The following is a 12,542-nucleotide window of genomic DNA, read 5'->3' on the forward strand; positions in this document are numbered from 1 at the left end:
TTTTAATCCATGGGTTTTTTCAGTATTTGTAATCATTTCTAAATCTAAACACTGCCTGTTTGAAATAATTATTTGACTTTATTGTTTACAAGATACACTGACATAATAGCTAAAATATCATAAACCATGGTTTTATGTTGAGTATGTGCTTGAATGTTGGTTAGAATTCTGCTTAGAATATGCTTATGTAGAGCTTACCTAACCGTAGGAAGGAAACATAGAGGTTTATTTTTACCCCTGGTTGCCTATGTATAGTCATTTCTTTTAAAGTCCTTACCCATTATAAAAAACAACCCCAACAATATCTTTCTTAGCAGTGTATTCTACTATATAATTGCCTATTGAAATAAAAAATTTAAGTCAAAATTCTTTACAACCTAGCAGATCAAGTGAGTAGAGAGAAGGGAAGCCTACCAAAATGAAGTTAGAAATAGGCCATCGGACCTTGTGGCACAACGCGCGACATCTCAGAAGAAAGAAGTGGCTGTGTTGATTTGGGAATCTTTCTCTCAACTGACTTGGCTATTGTCATGTCTTTCAATTCTCAGCTGCTGTGCCTCAGAAATGTGAAAAAGTGACGTAGCACCAGACTGGAGTAAATGTGGGTTGACTGATTTCAGATAGTCTCTCATGGGGATCTTGGAGTATATTTCATTTCTGGACAGAATGCAATTGAAAAAAAAATCCACTTCTAATTCGATAGAAAACATGACAGACACCAGTAGGCCAGTAGTTTGGGTATGTGAAAATTAATCCATGTGAAAGCACTTAAAAAAGGATTGAGCACTATGAAAATGCATATTATTCATTAGAATCAATCTGTTGCAAGAAAATGGACAAATGTCAGAGAGAATGGTTTTGGGGGACCGCTATTCCTGGAATTAAAGGGAGGACTATCCTTAAACTAAATTCACTAATTGCTTTGCAGTTCTTGTTTTTAAGATTTTGAAATGCCCATGATGGAGGTGGGTGGATTCAGTTTTCTAAGCCAATCAGGCCTGGGGCCGTGTCTGAGCAGAGGTGGAATGAAGGGCTCCTTAATTTTCACAATAGAATGGCGTTACAATCTGCTCGTCTGAATAGTAGTATAGTATGGTGTGCTTGTCTGTATTCAAATATCTGTACACTACAAATTGCTTGTGTGACCTTGGGCAAGCTATGGCAAACTCTATACCTCAGTTTCCCCATTTGTAAAGTGGAGAGAATAATAGCAACTATTTCATAGGATTGTTATTAGGATTGAATGAGTTAGTGTACATAAAGTGCTTAGAATAGTTCCTGCATAAAGACAGGGTAATATAAATGTTAGCTGCTATTATCTGGTTTTAAAGTCTTAAAATCTGTCTTTAATCAGAAGAACTAAGACGTCTACACTACAGACCATCTATAAAGGCTACTTGTGTGTGTACCTGTGTTTCATATATGAGATATCATTAAGTGAAGAAGTGAAGCTCAGAAGTTAATCTTCTTAAACCGGGGGTGAAATGGTTACCCATAAGGGAATAAATTGTTATTGCTACCTCACACCATTCATATAGCATGTGTCAAATGTAGTTTTCAGTGGTCTAATTTAACCTCTTAGATAGAACTAAATGCATCTTGAAGAATGTCTAAGATAGTGTTATTATTTAAGTTATCTTTAAATGAAATTTCTCTCAGCCTTTTGAAATGAGCAGATAAACTCTAGCTGTATTAATGATTAAATACCCAAAATGAAACTAAAACTTTCAATAGAAAACAGATAAATAGGGCCCGGCCCGGTGGTACAGCAGTTAAGTTCGCACGTTCCACTTCAGCAGCCCAGGGTTCCCCAGTTCAGATCCTGGATGCAGACCTACGCAAAGCTTGTCAAGCCATGCTGTGGCAGGCATCCCACATATAAAGTAGAGGAAGATGGGCACAGATGTTAGCTCAGGGCCAGTCTTCCTCAGCAAAAAAGAGGATTGGCAGCAGATGTTAGCTCAGGGCTAATCTTCCTCAAAAGAAAATAAGAGATGATTAGACTTCCACATCTGGCCATGACATAATAATTAGTATTGGACTTATCCTTCTGTCCTAAACAACATAAAACTGGACAAAATACATGCAGCAGCTGTTTTCAGGAAGTGGATAACAGGCAAAGCAGACTGTGAAACTTGAGAGAAGGGAAACACATGGTGAACCCCAGATTCACCATGTGTCTGCCTAGGAGAACATTCCCAATCATGGTACAAGGAAGTGGAGCTCAAACAGTGGTGATATCTTGGGGATCTGGGGCTGCTGAGACAGCTGGAATTTACAGGGCAGGTTACCAGAGGGGAGTGCACTTGAATACCAGGAGACCTGCCCAGGAATTTTTGTAGCACTGCCATTACAATAGCAAAAACCCCAGGAACAACCTAAGTACACATCAACAGGAGAATGGATAAATTGTGGTATAATCATACAATGCAATGTTACACAGCAATGAACATGAGTGAACTAGTTATAAACAAGTCAGTAGGATAGTGTTGAGTAACAAAGGAAATTCCCACAAGACTTCATTCAGCAAACACTTTTTGTAAAATCAAAAGGAACAAAAGTTAAACATATAGTAAGTCATAGATTTATATGTGATAGGTTAAATAACTTGTCCAAGTTCACAAATTTAGTATTGGAGTCAAGGAAATAAACAACTCCAGTACTCAATATTCCCAGAATACTGTGGGAGGAATTTTTGTTTGTTTTCCATGTAACTGTAGTTTTCCTCTCCACCTTGACCGTCAAGAGTCTCAGAACTGAAACCAATACGCTCATCATAGCAACTATATTAACCCATATATATTGGTATGTATACTTTTAGCTAGTATTTATTGGGTATTTACTATTTCTTGCCACCAAAATAAGGGTCTTAAATGTATTGCCTTATTTAATCCTCAAAAAAAATTCTAATTTTACAGATGAGGAAACTGAAAGGTTACATGACTTGTTTGATGTTACCACACCAGTAAGAAACAGCCCTATTACAAACTGCTTCCCAAGTGTAAGCTTCTCATCACCTCACTTTTTAAAAAGAAAATTGGCACTTGAGCTGACATTTGTTGCCACTCATCTTCTTTTTTTCTTGTTGTCCCCAAAGCCCCCCAGTACATAGTTGTATGTTCTAGTTGTGAGTGCCTCTGGTTGTGCTATGTGGGACGCCACCTCGGCATGACCTGATGAGGGGTGCCATGTTCGTGCCCAGGATCTGACCCAGCAAAACCCTGGGCCACCCAAGCGGAGCGCATGAACTTAACCACTCGGTCACAAGGCCGGCCCCTCACCTCACTCTTAATTTCTTTCATAGCCTTGTTTTTCCGTTTGTATTTTAATTTGTTCTTTCTGTAAGCCATCTCATCTTTGTTGTAAAAATGTGGAGAATCAAAGAATAACACATAAATGTGAATGAGATAGTTTTACTCTTACCTGCCGCCCTAGGACATTGTCCTAGTTGACTGCCATGTCTTTCCTGAAAAAAGGAGATTGGACCAATTGATAGCTCATTTCCAGTTCTGAAATTTGATGCTACATACTGATTAAAAGTTATTTTTCTTTCCATTTAATGGGACAATCTAAATGTCCTTAGCCACTGCTCTATAGATTGGGAACTCCTAGGATGAAGCTCACTAAAAGAGAAGTCTGCACTGTCAAGTCCTGAAGAACAAAGGCCCAGGAGCACAATGAAATTCCATTAAAACCTCAGAAACAATGTCTATATTTACCTTTACAACAGGATAAGAAGTTAGATGACTTTCCAGTTAGGGCAAGAAGGGTTTCTTAGACAACTAAAAACAATGCTTAGCTAGAAGGCGTACATCAAGTTTTATCCACAGCCCTAACTGAAGTATCATTAATAATCTTTTATTTACCTACACTATTTATAGAAGTGGCAAACTGGTAACCCTTGGGCAGAATCTTACCTATAGACATGTTTTCTTTGACCCCAACATTTGAATTCATTGCCAAGATTTATAATACAGATGTCACATTTTAAACTCCGGATTTCTGGTTCCACTTGAAAATTTAGATTTGGGAATCCTAGACCCACATTCCCATCCAGCAACAGGAGTGAGCTAAATAGTGGTTGTCCCCTTTAAAATCCTGGTCATTTATGTTTACAGATACTTATAGAACACCTACTCTGTTTCCAGCACCAGGTATAGAGCAGTATACAAAAAAAATTCACTGTGCTCAGAGCTTACTTTCTTGTATGCTCCTCACTTTATCACATCCAGCCCTTTTCCCTGTCTACCCTCTGTAGCTCTTTGCATCTCCTGTCAACATTCTACCTTTCTCAAAATGTCATAGTCTCCAATAGGACTCTCATGAGAACTAGTACAAAAATGGCTTATTTCTAGAGATGTGTTTTGTTTTAAAAGGATTGGATGTTATGCAGTGGCATAAGTTTCTTTAGCTTTCTTCTTGCTATTCCCCAAGAAATCAAATCATTACTGTTTTGTAAAACATTTTTCGTGGCATATGTAGTAATAGGTTTAAGATAACACCATATCTGTACTATTCTAAGTCAAGCTTATGATTTACTACTTACAGTAAATGATGCTGTTAAAAAGGCCTACAAAAAGGCATACTGCCATCTACTGAGCAAGTTTGCAAGTGACTTCTTTGATACCTAAGGGACCTTAGGATCTTCTAACCCAGCACTTTGCTTTTATAGGTTAAAAGAGCAAAAGTAGTGGCTGCCATCTGGAAAGAAACAAATTTAGGCCCCTACCTTAGTCCTTGCACCAAAATAAATTCCAGGAGGATCAAAGATTTAATTAATTTTAAAAAGTAAGACAGCAAAGAAAGTTTGCATAATCTTTGAGTGGGAGAGGCCTCCCAACGCCACTAAAGAATTAATAAATTTACCTACATAAAAATAAATCTTTGCACAAAAAAGCATCATAAACAGAGTCAAAAGACAAATGACAAGGAGAAAAATGTTTACATTGCATGTTATAAAGGGTCATCTTCCTTAATTCCCACAAATTACTAATAAAAAGACCAATGAGTCAGAAAACCATAGGCAATACAAATGGCTCTTAAATGTAAAATACATTAAACTCATAAGATGAACGATTTTTTGTGTATGAGAATAGCAAAGACTAAAAAGTTTGAGAACTATCATGTTGCTGAGATGAGGAAACAGGCACTCTAAAACATTCACCACTGTAAGGTATATATTAGTATAACTTCTATTGAGAGCAATTTTGGCAGGCTTTGGTAAATTAAAGCACAAGAGCAGTTTCTAGCATATACCAAGAACAGGTTTTAGCGACTGTAATTAGCAAACTTTAAAATGTACAAAATTTTAAACGCTTTTTATAGGACTTTTTAAAGTCACATACAAGAATGTTCACAGCAACATGGTTCTTAAAACAAAAAAATACAAACAATGTAAGTTTTCTTTAGGGAAATGGTTAAACTATGATCTATTCAATGGGATACTATGCAGATAGCTATTTAAATAAGTGTGGCAGCTCTGTCATACTGAGAGAAAGATTTCTAAAATGAGAATAAGGTGCAGAACAATATATGTTAAACTTCCATTTGGGTAATATTTATATGTACACGCAGATATGTATGATTATTTATGCTTAAGTCTCTCTTGAAGGATAAATTATTGCATTATTGGGATTGCCTCCTGGGAGAACCAGATAGCTGGAAATCAAATAAGCATATAAACTATCTACTGCACAGCCCTTTTACATTTTATACTAGTAACATATGACCTATTTCTTAAAGCAACAAAAAAAGGGAGTTTTCATAAACGTACCCCTAAGTACTGGCTGGTCTGGGATAGAACCTAATTCTTAATCCTATTTCAGTGCTTTCAACATAACCACTCCTTGAAGTCACCTAGTCTTGAAAACCTACTGGTCTAATTTTTCAGAAGGATTTGAAATTTTGATCCATATTTACAAAATATCAAACCTGAGGACTCATCACAAATCCTGGGCTTATTCTGGAGCAGCTCTTAATTTTAACAAAGAATGAGTCAGTCTTAGCTCAGAAACTTATATTTTATATAACAAAGAACAGAATGAAAGCAGTCACAAACTCCTGAAAAGAAAGGTGACAAGAAACCTAATAGGCCTGCCCCCTGGGTCTAATTTATAGATTTAGAAATCCTTAAGGAAACAGACCCTTACTCAATTTCAGGTTTAGAAACTCCCTACTCAACATCTCTTCTATGCACTAGTTTTAAATACTTTATAACATTCTCATTTAATCACTAAAACACTGTGAAGTAAGTATCGCCCCATATTACAAACAGGGTGAACTAAGCTCAGAGGTAAATTTCATGCAGCTAGCATTTGGTAGATCTGGGGAACTGGGATCCAGATGTAGGTATGTCTCAAAAATACCATACCCCAACTTTTTAGTGTTAAGTCACCTAAAACCAGAAAATATTTTTAAAAATATAAAATGTTTTCATTTTATGATCAGCAAAATCCTGAAATTTAATGTGTAATCACTGAGATATGATTAATAGAGGGCAATCATAAACAGGTTTGAAGATTTTACTTGAGTCCATTTGCTCTGGTAATTATGCTAATTCCTCATTTGCATTTAACAAAATTTTTGTATTTCCTGCTTAAGAAATGAAATAATCCTTACCAAATACAGCATAAGAGAGACAACCAAAGCTCCCATGGTTAGGTAATAATTATTTTGGCTTCTATTTTAAAACTGGATAGGTAACAAAGATTGTCAGGTTCACCTATAAAACTATCAACAAAAAGGTTTCTTCTGTAATCACTTAGCCGACAGATGGTCAACTTCCAATAACAACCTGGTAACCATTAGAAAGTTATCTCAATTCAGATACAAGCAACTGCTTCCTCAAATGAACATTTCTCAAATAACTGCTTTCCTCTGTATAAATCCTAGTGAAATTTAGTCAAATTGCAATCATGGGAAATCAAAATAACCATCTCACATGCTTTCTTAGGTAAGTAAAGTTACTCAGAATTCTAAAGCTTAAGGCCACACTAATTTTTAAGATTTAACTCAAAATTCATTCTTGTATTCCACCTTGAACTAGTTCACTTTCAACAAAAATTTAACTTTGTTACTAATGATGTTTTTAACAGTTTACAGCTTTTTTAGGTATGGATTCACTGCATTAGGTCCTCTGCCTCACATTAAAGAAAAAGTTTCCCTCAAGATAAGTCTCAGTTAAAAAAAAAAAAAGAGACCTAAGTTAGCTAATAAGTGAACAGAAATGTCAAGAATGAAACTTACTCATTTTATGAAACTGCATAAATTTCTAAAGTTGATTAAATTCCAGATTGATTTTTAAAGAACACTCTGCAAATAGGAATATGGGTATATTTGACTTTCTTTTAAGCAAATATTTTACTAAATGAACTGTGTCTAAGAACTGTTAGGCAGAAATACAAAAAAGTTGACATGGTTCCAGACCAGAAGTGGTTTTTAAAGTGGAAGTTAATTTAGCATATAAGACAAAGACGATAGAAATAATATACATAATTTTATTACAAAAATTTTTTTAAAAAACAAAATGCAACATTCTAAAAAACTGAAAATTTACTATTGATACTAATTCCTACGAGTTTGCTGTGCTACCATACACAAGTCAAGAAATTAAACAAACCATTAAATATTCAGAAACATTCAACATCAGAAGCTTTAAAATCTAACTGTATGTAGTAGCCCCTCAAAAAGCTACAACCTGAACTTTAAAAAAAGTATTTTCTCTACAAAGAATCTTATCAGCTATACAAAAATCTGTACAGTTTTTATACTGAAGCTAAATATTGAGCTGCACTTGAATTCACATTCTTAGCAAAAATAATTGCCTGAGCACACACGCACACTCCACACACATTACAAGATAGCCATTTATTCTTCATCCTCTTCCTCTTCCTCCTCATCTTCATCTTCTTCCTCCTCTTCCTCTTCCTCCTCATCTTCTGGTTCATTCTTCTTCTTTGAGCCTGTTGGCCTGCCAGGGCCCTTCTTTCCGGCTTCACTTTTGCCCTTGGCACGGTATGCAGCAATATCCTGAAATATTGTCAAAAAAATAAAATCAGCATCCGGGGTCATTACTCAACTGTGAACACCACTAAGTTGTAAACAATCTAAGATTATTGACCAATAATCCTGGCGACAGTTTAAAAAGGTATTCAGAGTCTGACTCAGTCTTGAGAGCATTTGCTCCCTCCAGGCTTTAGAAAGCTACTGATCCAAAATGATGGGGTTGTATTAGATCAATGTCAGTACTTTCACTACCAATATCCGTTTACATCACAAAGCCCCCCCCAACTTCACATTTCAGATCTATCTACATAAAACAATACATCAACCCTCTCTTTTTTCAAACTAAGAGACCTATTAACTACAAATGAAATCTACCAGCGCTACAACCACCAGCTCCAGTCAAAAGAGAGGAGGGTTCCAATTAGCTTCTGCTGCTTAAGTGTACAATTTTTATGTTTCTAAACATAGCTGACAACCATTAATACAAGATTATCTAGACTTCCCAACTATCTACAGTTTATACCTATTTTTCTAACATCTATTTAGAAAACATCTACCTAATTTTAACGTTGGCTTTAAAAAAGACGATGTACCTTTTCGTATTTCTCCTTTAGCTTAGCTGCTTTCTGTTCATACGGTTGTTTATCTTTGGCTGACTGTTCAGACCACATTTCACCCAATTTTTTTGCAGTATCCCCAATGGATAAGCCGGGGTGTTCACTTTTGATCTTTGGGCGATGTTCAGAGCAAAACAGGAAGAAGGCAGATCTGAAAGGAAGCAACAGAGTTAATAAACTGAAACGTCAAGGGGCAATTTGATTGATTTTAAAGCAAACTTACGGAGGTCTTTTAGGAGCATTGGGATCTTTCTTCTTTCCTTTCTTGTCACCTTTGGGAGGAACATAATTTTTCATCTCCCTGTCATAACGAGCTTTGTCACTTTTTGCCATGTCTTCAAACTTTGACTTTTCCTTGGCAGACATGGTCTATGGGCACGAAAGAAGCAATAAAAATACAGCAAAGTTGTAAACTATAGACGTGCAAGATCATCTGTTTCAGGGCTACATTTTCCTTAGTTAGTAGCATTTTGCTAGAGCCGTCTTAAAAATAAAACCCTAAAACAGTCTGCTTAAAACTCTCAAGAAACTATTCGAGCGGGCGCTCGGCGGGGGACGCTGCAGGTTCCCGGGGACCGCCCCGCCCGGGGCTGGCCGAAGCCCCACCTGCGAGCGCCGCGCCCGGAAGCGCCGCCTCACCTTCCACCGCTCCGAGCACTTCTTGGAGAACTCGGCGAAGTTGACGGAGGAGTCCGGGTGCTTCTTCTTGTGCTCCTCCCGGCAGGTCTGCACGAAGAAGGCGTACGAGGACATCTTGCCCCTCGGCTTGTTGGGGTCTCCTTTACCCATGGTCACCGAGCGGCGTCCACCTGGCGGGGTGACGGCGGTGGGGGGCGGCGGGACTCAGCTTCCCGCCCAAACCCGCCCGCCGCCCCCATAACCGCCCCCGCGCACACGCCCTCCCGCCGGACGAGCTCCGCGCGCGGGACCCCCAGGCCCTCCCGGAGGCCGCGCCGCCGCCGCCGCCCTGGCCCCCGGCCCGGTCGAGGCGGCGAACGCCGCGGGCGCCCTCCCAACCGCGTTCCTGACAGAAACGTGCCGGCTTCCACGGCGCGAGCCGCACTCAAAGGGCTGTCGCCTCGCAACCGACGGTCAAACAACTCTTGGAACCGGGCCCGGGGGAGCTTCCCGCCCTCCACAGCCCCCGGCCCGCACCGGCCCGCAGCCCGGATCCGCCCGCAGGGCCGAACCCCGAGGGCCACAGCGCCCACGCCGGCTAGGAGGCTAAGAAGGAAGGGGCAACAGCAGGCCCAGGAACCTGAGGGGCCGAAGGGGACTCTTGCCTGGTGGCAGCTTTTCCTCAGAGTCCCGCCAAGCGGCCGGTCCGGCAGAGACGCTTCCTTCCAAGGGCTCCGGCGTGAACTGGTTTCTCGCTAACGCAATCCTCAGCCTCTTGTTTTGCAGAGTTCTCCGCGCCACGGCAACTTGACGAGCCGGGCCGCAGGCCACACCCCCGTCTCTCTGATTGGCTCTGATGATTATTCAAACGCAGAGAGGCCCCGCCTCCCCTCCACGGAGGCTTCCGATTGGTCGGTTTCTCGCCAGGCCCGTCCCTCCGGCCCCAGCCTAGCAGGTTCGGTGGGTCGCCCAGGTCGTTAACTCCCAGACCCGTTAGAACCGGTCAGGAGAGGAATGTACTGCTCGATGCTGATTGGCGGCGGGAAAAGGGTTTGAAAAATGGCGGGCCCGACGCTGACTGGCTAGGGCGGTAAACGGGGGGAGTGGTTGGCCCGAAAGGGAAAGCCCCGCCAGATTTAAAAATACCAAGCCGGGAGACTGGGGGTTGTTCTCAAGGGGTTGGCGGCGGCGGCTTGGTTTCCTGGCACGAAGGTAACAGCAGCAGCAGCGCTCTGCCCCTTCTCCGACCACAGTCCAGGGCCTGTCTCCTCCGCCTCTGCTCGGCGCCCCAGCGGTGTCCTCTCCTCGGGGCCCTGCCCGCTCGGCCCTGTGGTCCTCAGGGTCTCCCCTGCCCCGTCCAAAGCGTAACAGAAGGGGAGAGGCTGAGGAGCGCGCCCTGCGGCCCGACTGCCCGGCTCGGCCCGTCGCCGCTGGGGCTGTGGCAGAACCTAAGGAGGACAGAGGTGACAGGGAACCTGGGACGGGGCGCGGGAGAGCAGCCGTTCCCGCCTCTCGTGGGGTGTTACAGTAAGGCGCTTCCCGCCGGTGGAGTTCCCCTTCGGAGGTCCCTCCGTTCCCCCTTTGTCTCGGGTGGCAAATACCGAGAGGTAAACACGGGCGCCCTCGGGTCCGGAAGGGGAGGCGGTGGGCAGTGGCTCCGTTGGCCCCGCCCCCGTCATCCGGGTCCGATGCCGGCTGCGCCCGCCTGGCCGAACCCCGCACCCTTCCCCGGGCGCTGGGGGAGACCTCGGAGCCCCGGCGGCCCCGCAGCTGGCCTGGCTGTCACCTCGGTCTTCACTGCCTCTCCCTCTAATGTGATCGTTTTTTAAAAACTTCTCGATATCAAAGATCACTTTGAGCCCCTCATAAAAGCAGTGAACGCTCCCACCCCCAGGTGCATACATTCGCCCAACTGCACAGCGCAACGTTTCACAGCCGCCTCCAAGGCCAGGTTCAGACCCGCCGGCTTAGTGTCTAGTTCGAGCGCGCCAAAGCTCCCTTAACGAACTGCTTACTAGCGTCACGAGCTGCGTTTCCCAAGGTAGGAGGACTTTCCCTGACGTCTCAGTATGCTGTTTCTGTGTTGTATTTAGTCTTGAGGACTGTTTTTTCCTATTGGCCCATAAGTTGCACTGACAGTTGGTTTCAACACATTTTAAATATTCCTTTTTTCTAAGTTCGCTGGCATTTGTTAGACTGTGTGCTCCTATTTGGTTTGTATAAGGTGATCACTGTCCATAGTAACTCACAACCTGCAGCTCTTTATCTAGATTTGTTAATAAAAACTAGGCTTTTTAAAATGTATTTTCCTTGGAAATGAATATTGATTGCCCAACATTGTGCATGTACTAATGACACTATATTTAAAAATAAATTTTAAAAGTGCAATGTGTTAGTGATCTGTTTATTGCTGTTTGAATAATGTAGTATGATTTGTCAATTTGGATTTTTGCATGCTTTTATAGCACAATTGTAACTGACCTTATTTGAGAATAGGGTCATTGCAGATGTAATTAGTCAAAATGAGGTCATACTGGAGTTGAGTGGACCCCTAATCCAGTATAACTGGTATCCTTATAAAAAAAGGAAATTTGGACATAGGCATAGAGGTAAGATGATGAAAAGACAGAGGGAGAATCTGGCCATCTAGAAGCTAAGGAGAGAGGCCTGGAATAGCTCCTTCCCTTCCAGCCCTCAGAGGGAACCAAACCTGCCCACACCAATTTCCATTCTTTACTCCATTACAGCAGAGAACAGGAAAACATTTCTATATTTAATCTACTTTTACCGTGGATGCCAAGACTTCACTCTCATGCTGTACTTCCTGACCTAGAAGTAACATTGAGAAGCACAGTGAAGTGACAAATGAAATAAGGTTTAAGTGAGATCTAGACAATTACTGATTACAGAACCCTTTTTTTTTTTTTAAATAAAAACTATATACAGAATCTGGTTATACACACACACAAAATCTAGTCCCAAATGTAGTTCTGAAAAGATGGATTAAATACACAAGAGTCCTGGTTTACTATTATGAATTACTTGGCATACTATTATGACTTTATCAGAAAACTAAAATGTCCTAGAAAAAGGTAATACCAAAGGTCTTTTTCATTGTGTTTCTAATATTGTTATGGTTCTAAATGGGAAAATAAGATTGTATTTCTAAAACTCAACTTTAAAGCCATTTCTTTTCAGGAACACATCAATTTCATATTCTAAAAATAATTTCCCAAATTTATTTTTATTAGAATGAAGAGGAAGTGTTCATGTTTTTCATAAAAAATGTATAAATTAAAATCC

General features: G+C 41.1%; 1 protein-coding gene across 1 annotated transcript; it reads right to left on the minus strand.

The window, feature by feature from the left end:
- Window positions 1-7,482: 7,482 nt before the first annotated feature.
- Window positions 7,483-10,037, minus strand: HMGB2 (high mobility group box 2). The gene is made up of 5 exons (XM_046657597.1): window positions 9,905-10,037; window positions 9,261-9,430; window positions 8,845-8,990; window positions 8,598-8,772; window positions 7,483-8,028 (listed from the first exon to the last, which is right to left on the minus strand). The coding sequence occupies exons 2-5, from the start codon at window positions 9,408-9,410 to the stop codon at window positions 7,867-7,869; spliced, it is 633 nt and encodes a 210-aa protein (XP_046513553.1). The 5' UTR covers window positions 9,411-9,430; window positions 9,905-10,037; the 3' UTR covers window positions 7,483-7,866.
- Between the last annotated feature and the right edge of the window lie 2,505 nt (window positions 10,038-12,542).

Source organism: Equus quagga, chromosome 3, assembly GCF_021613505.1.
Source record: "Equus quagga isolate Etosha38 chromosome 3, UCLA_HA_Equagga_1.0, whole genome shotgun sequence".
NCBI classification, from domain to species: domain Eukaryota; kingdom Metazoa; phylum Chordata; class Mammalia; order Perissodactyla; family Equidae; genus Equus; species Equus quagga.

Excerpts from the sequence above, each read along its gene's own strand:
- HMGB2 (XM_046657597.1), bottom strand. The coding sequence starts at position 9,410 with ATGGGTAAAGGAGACCCCAACAAGCCGAGGGGCAAGATGTCCTCGTAC. Across the intron at positions 8,991-9,260 it reads AGTGCTCGGAGCGGTGGAAG|ACCATGTCTGCCAAGGAAAA; the intron begins GTGAGGCGGCGC and ends TCGTGCCCATAG. Across the intron at positions 8,773-8,844 it reads AATGCTCCTAAAAGACCTCC|ATCTGCCTTCTTCCTGTTTT; the intron begins GTAAGTTTGCTT and ends GCTTCCTTTCAG.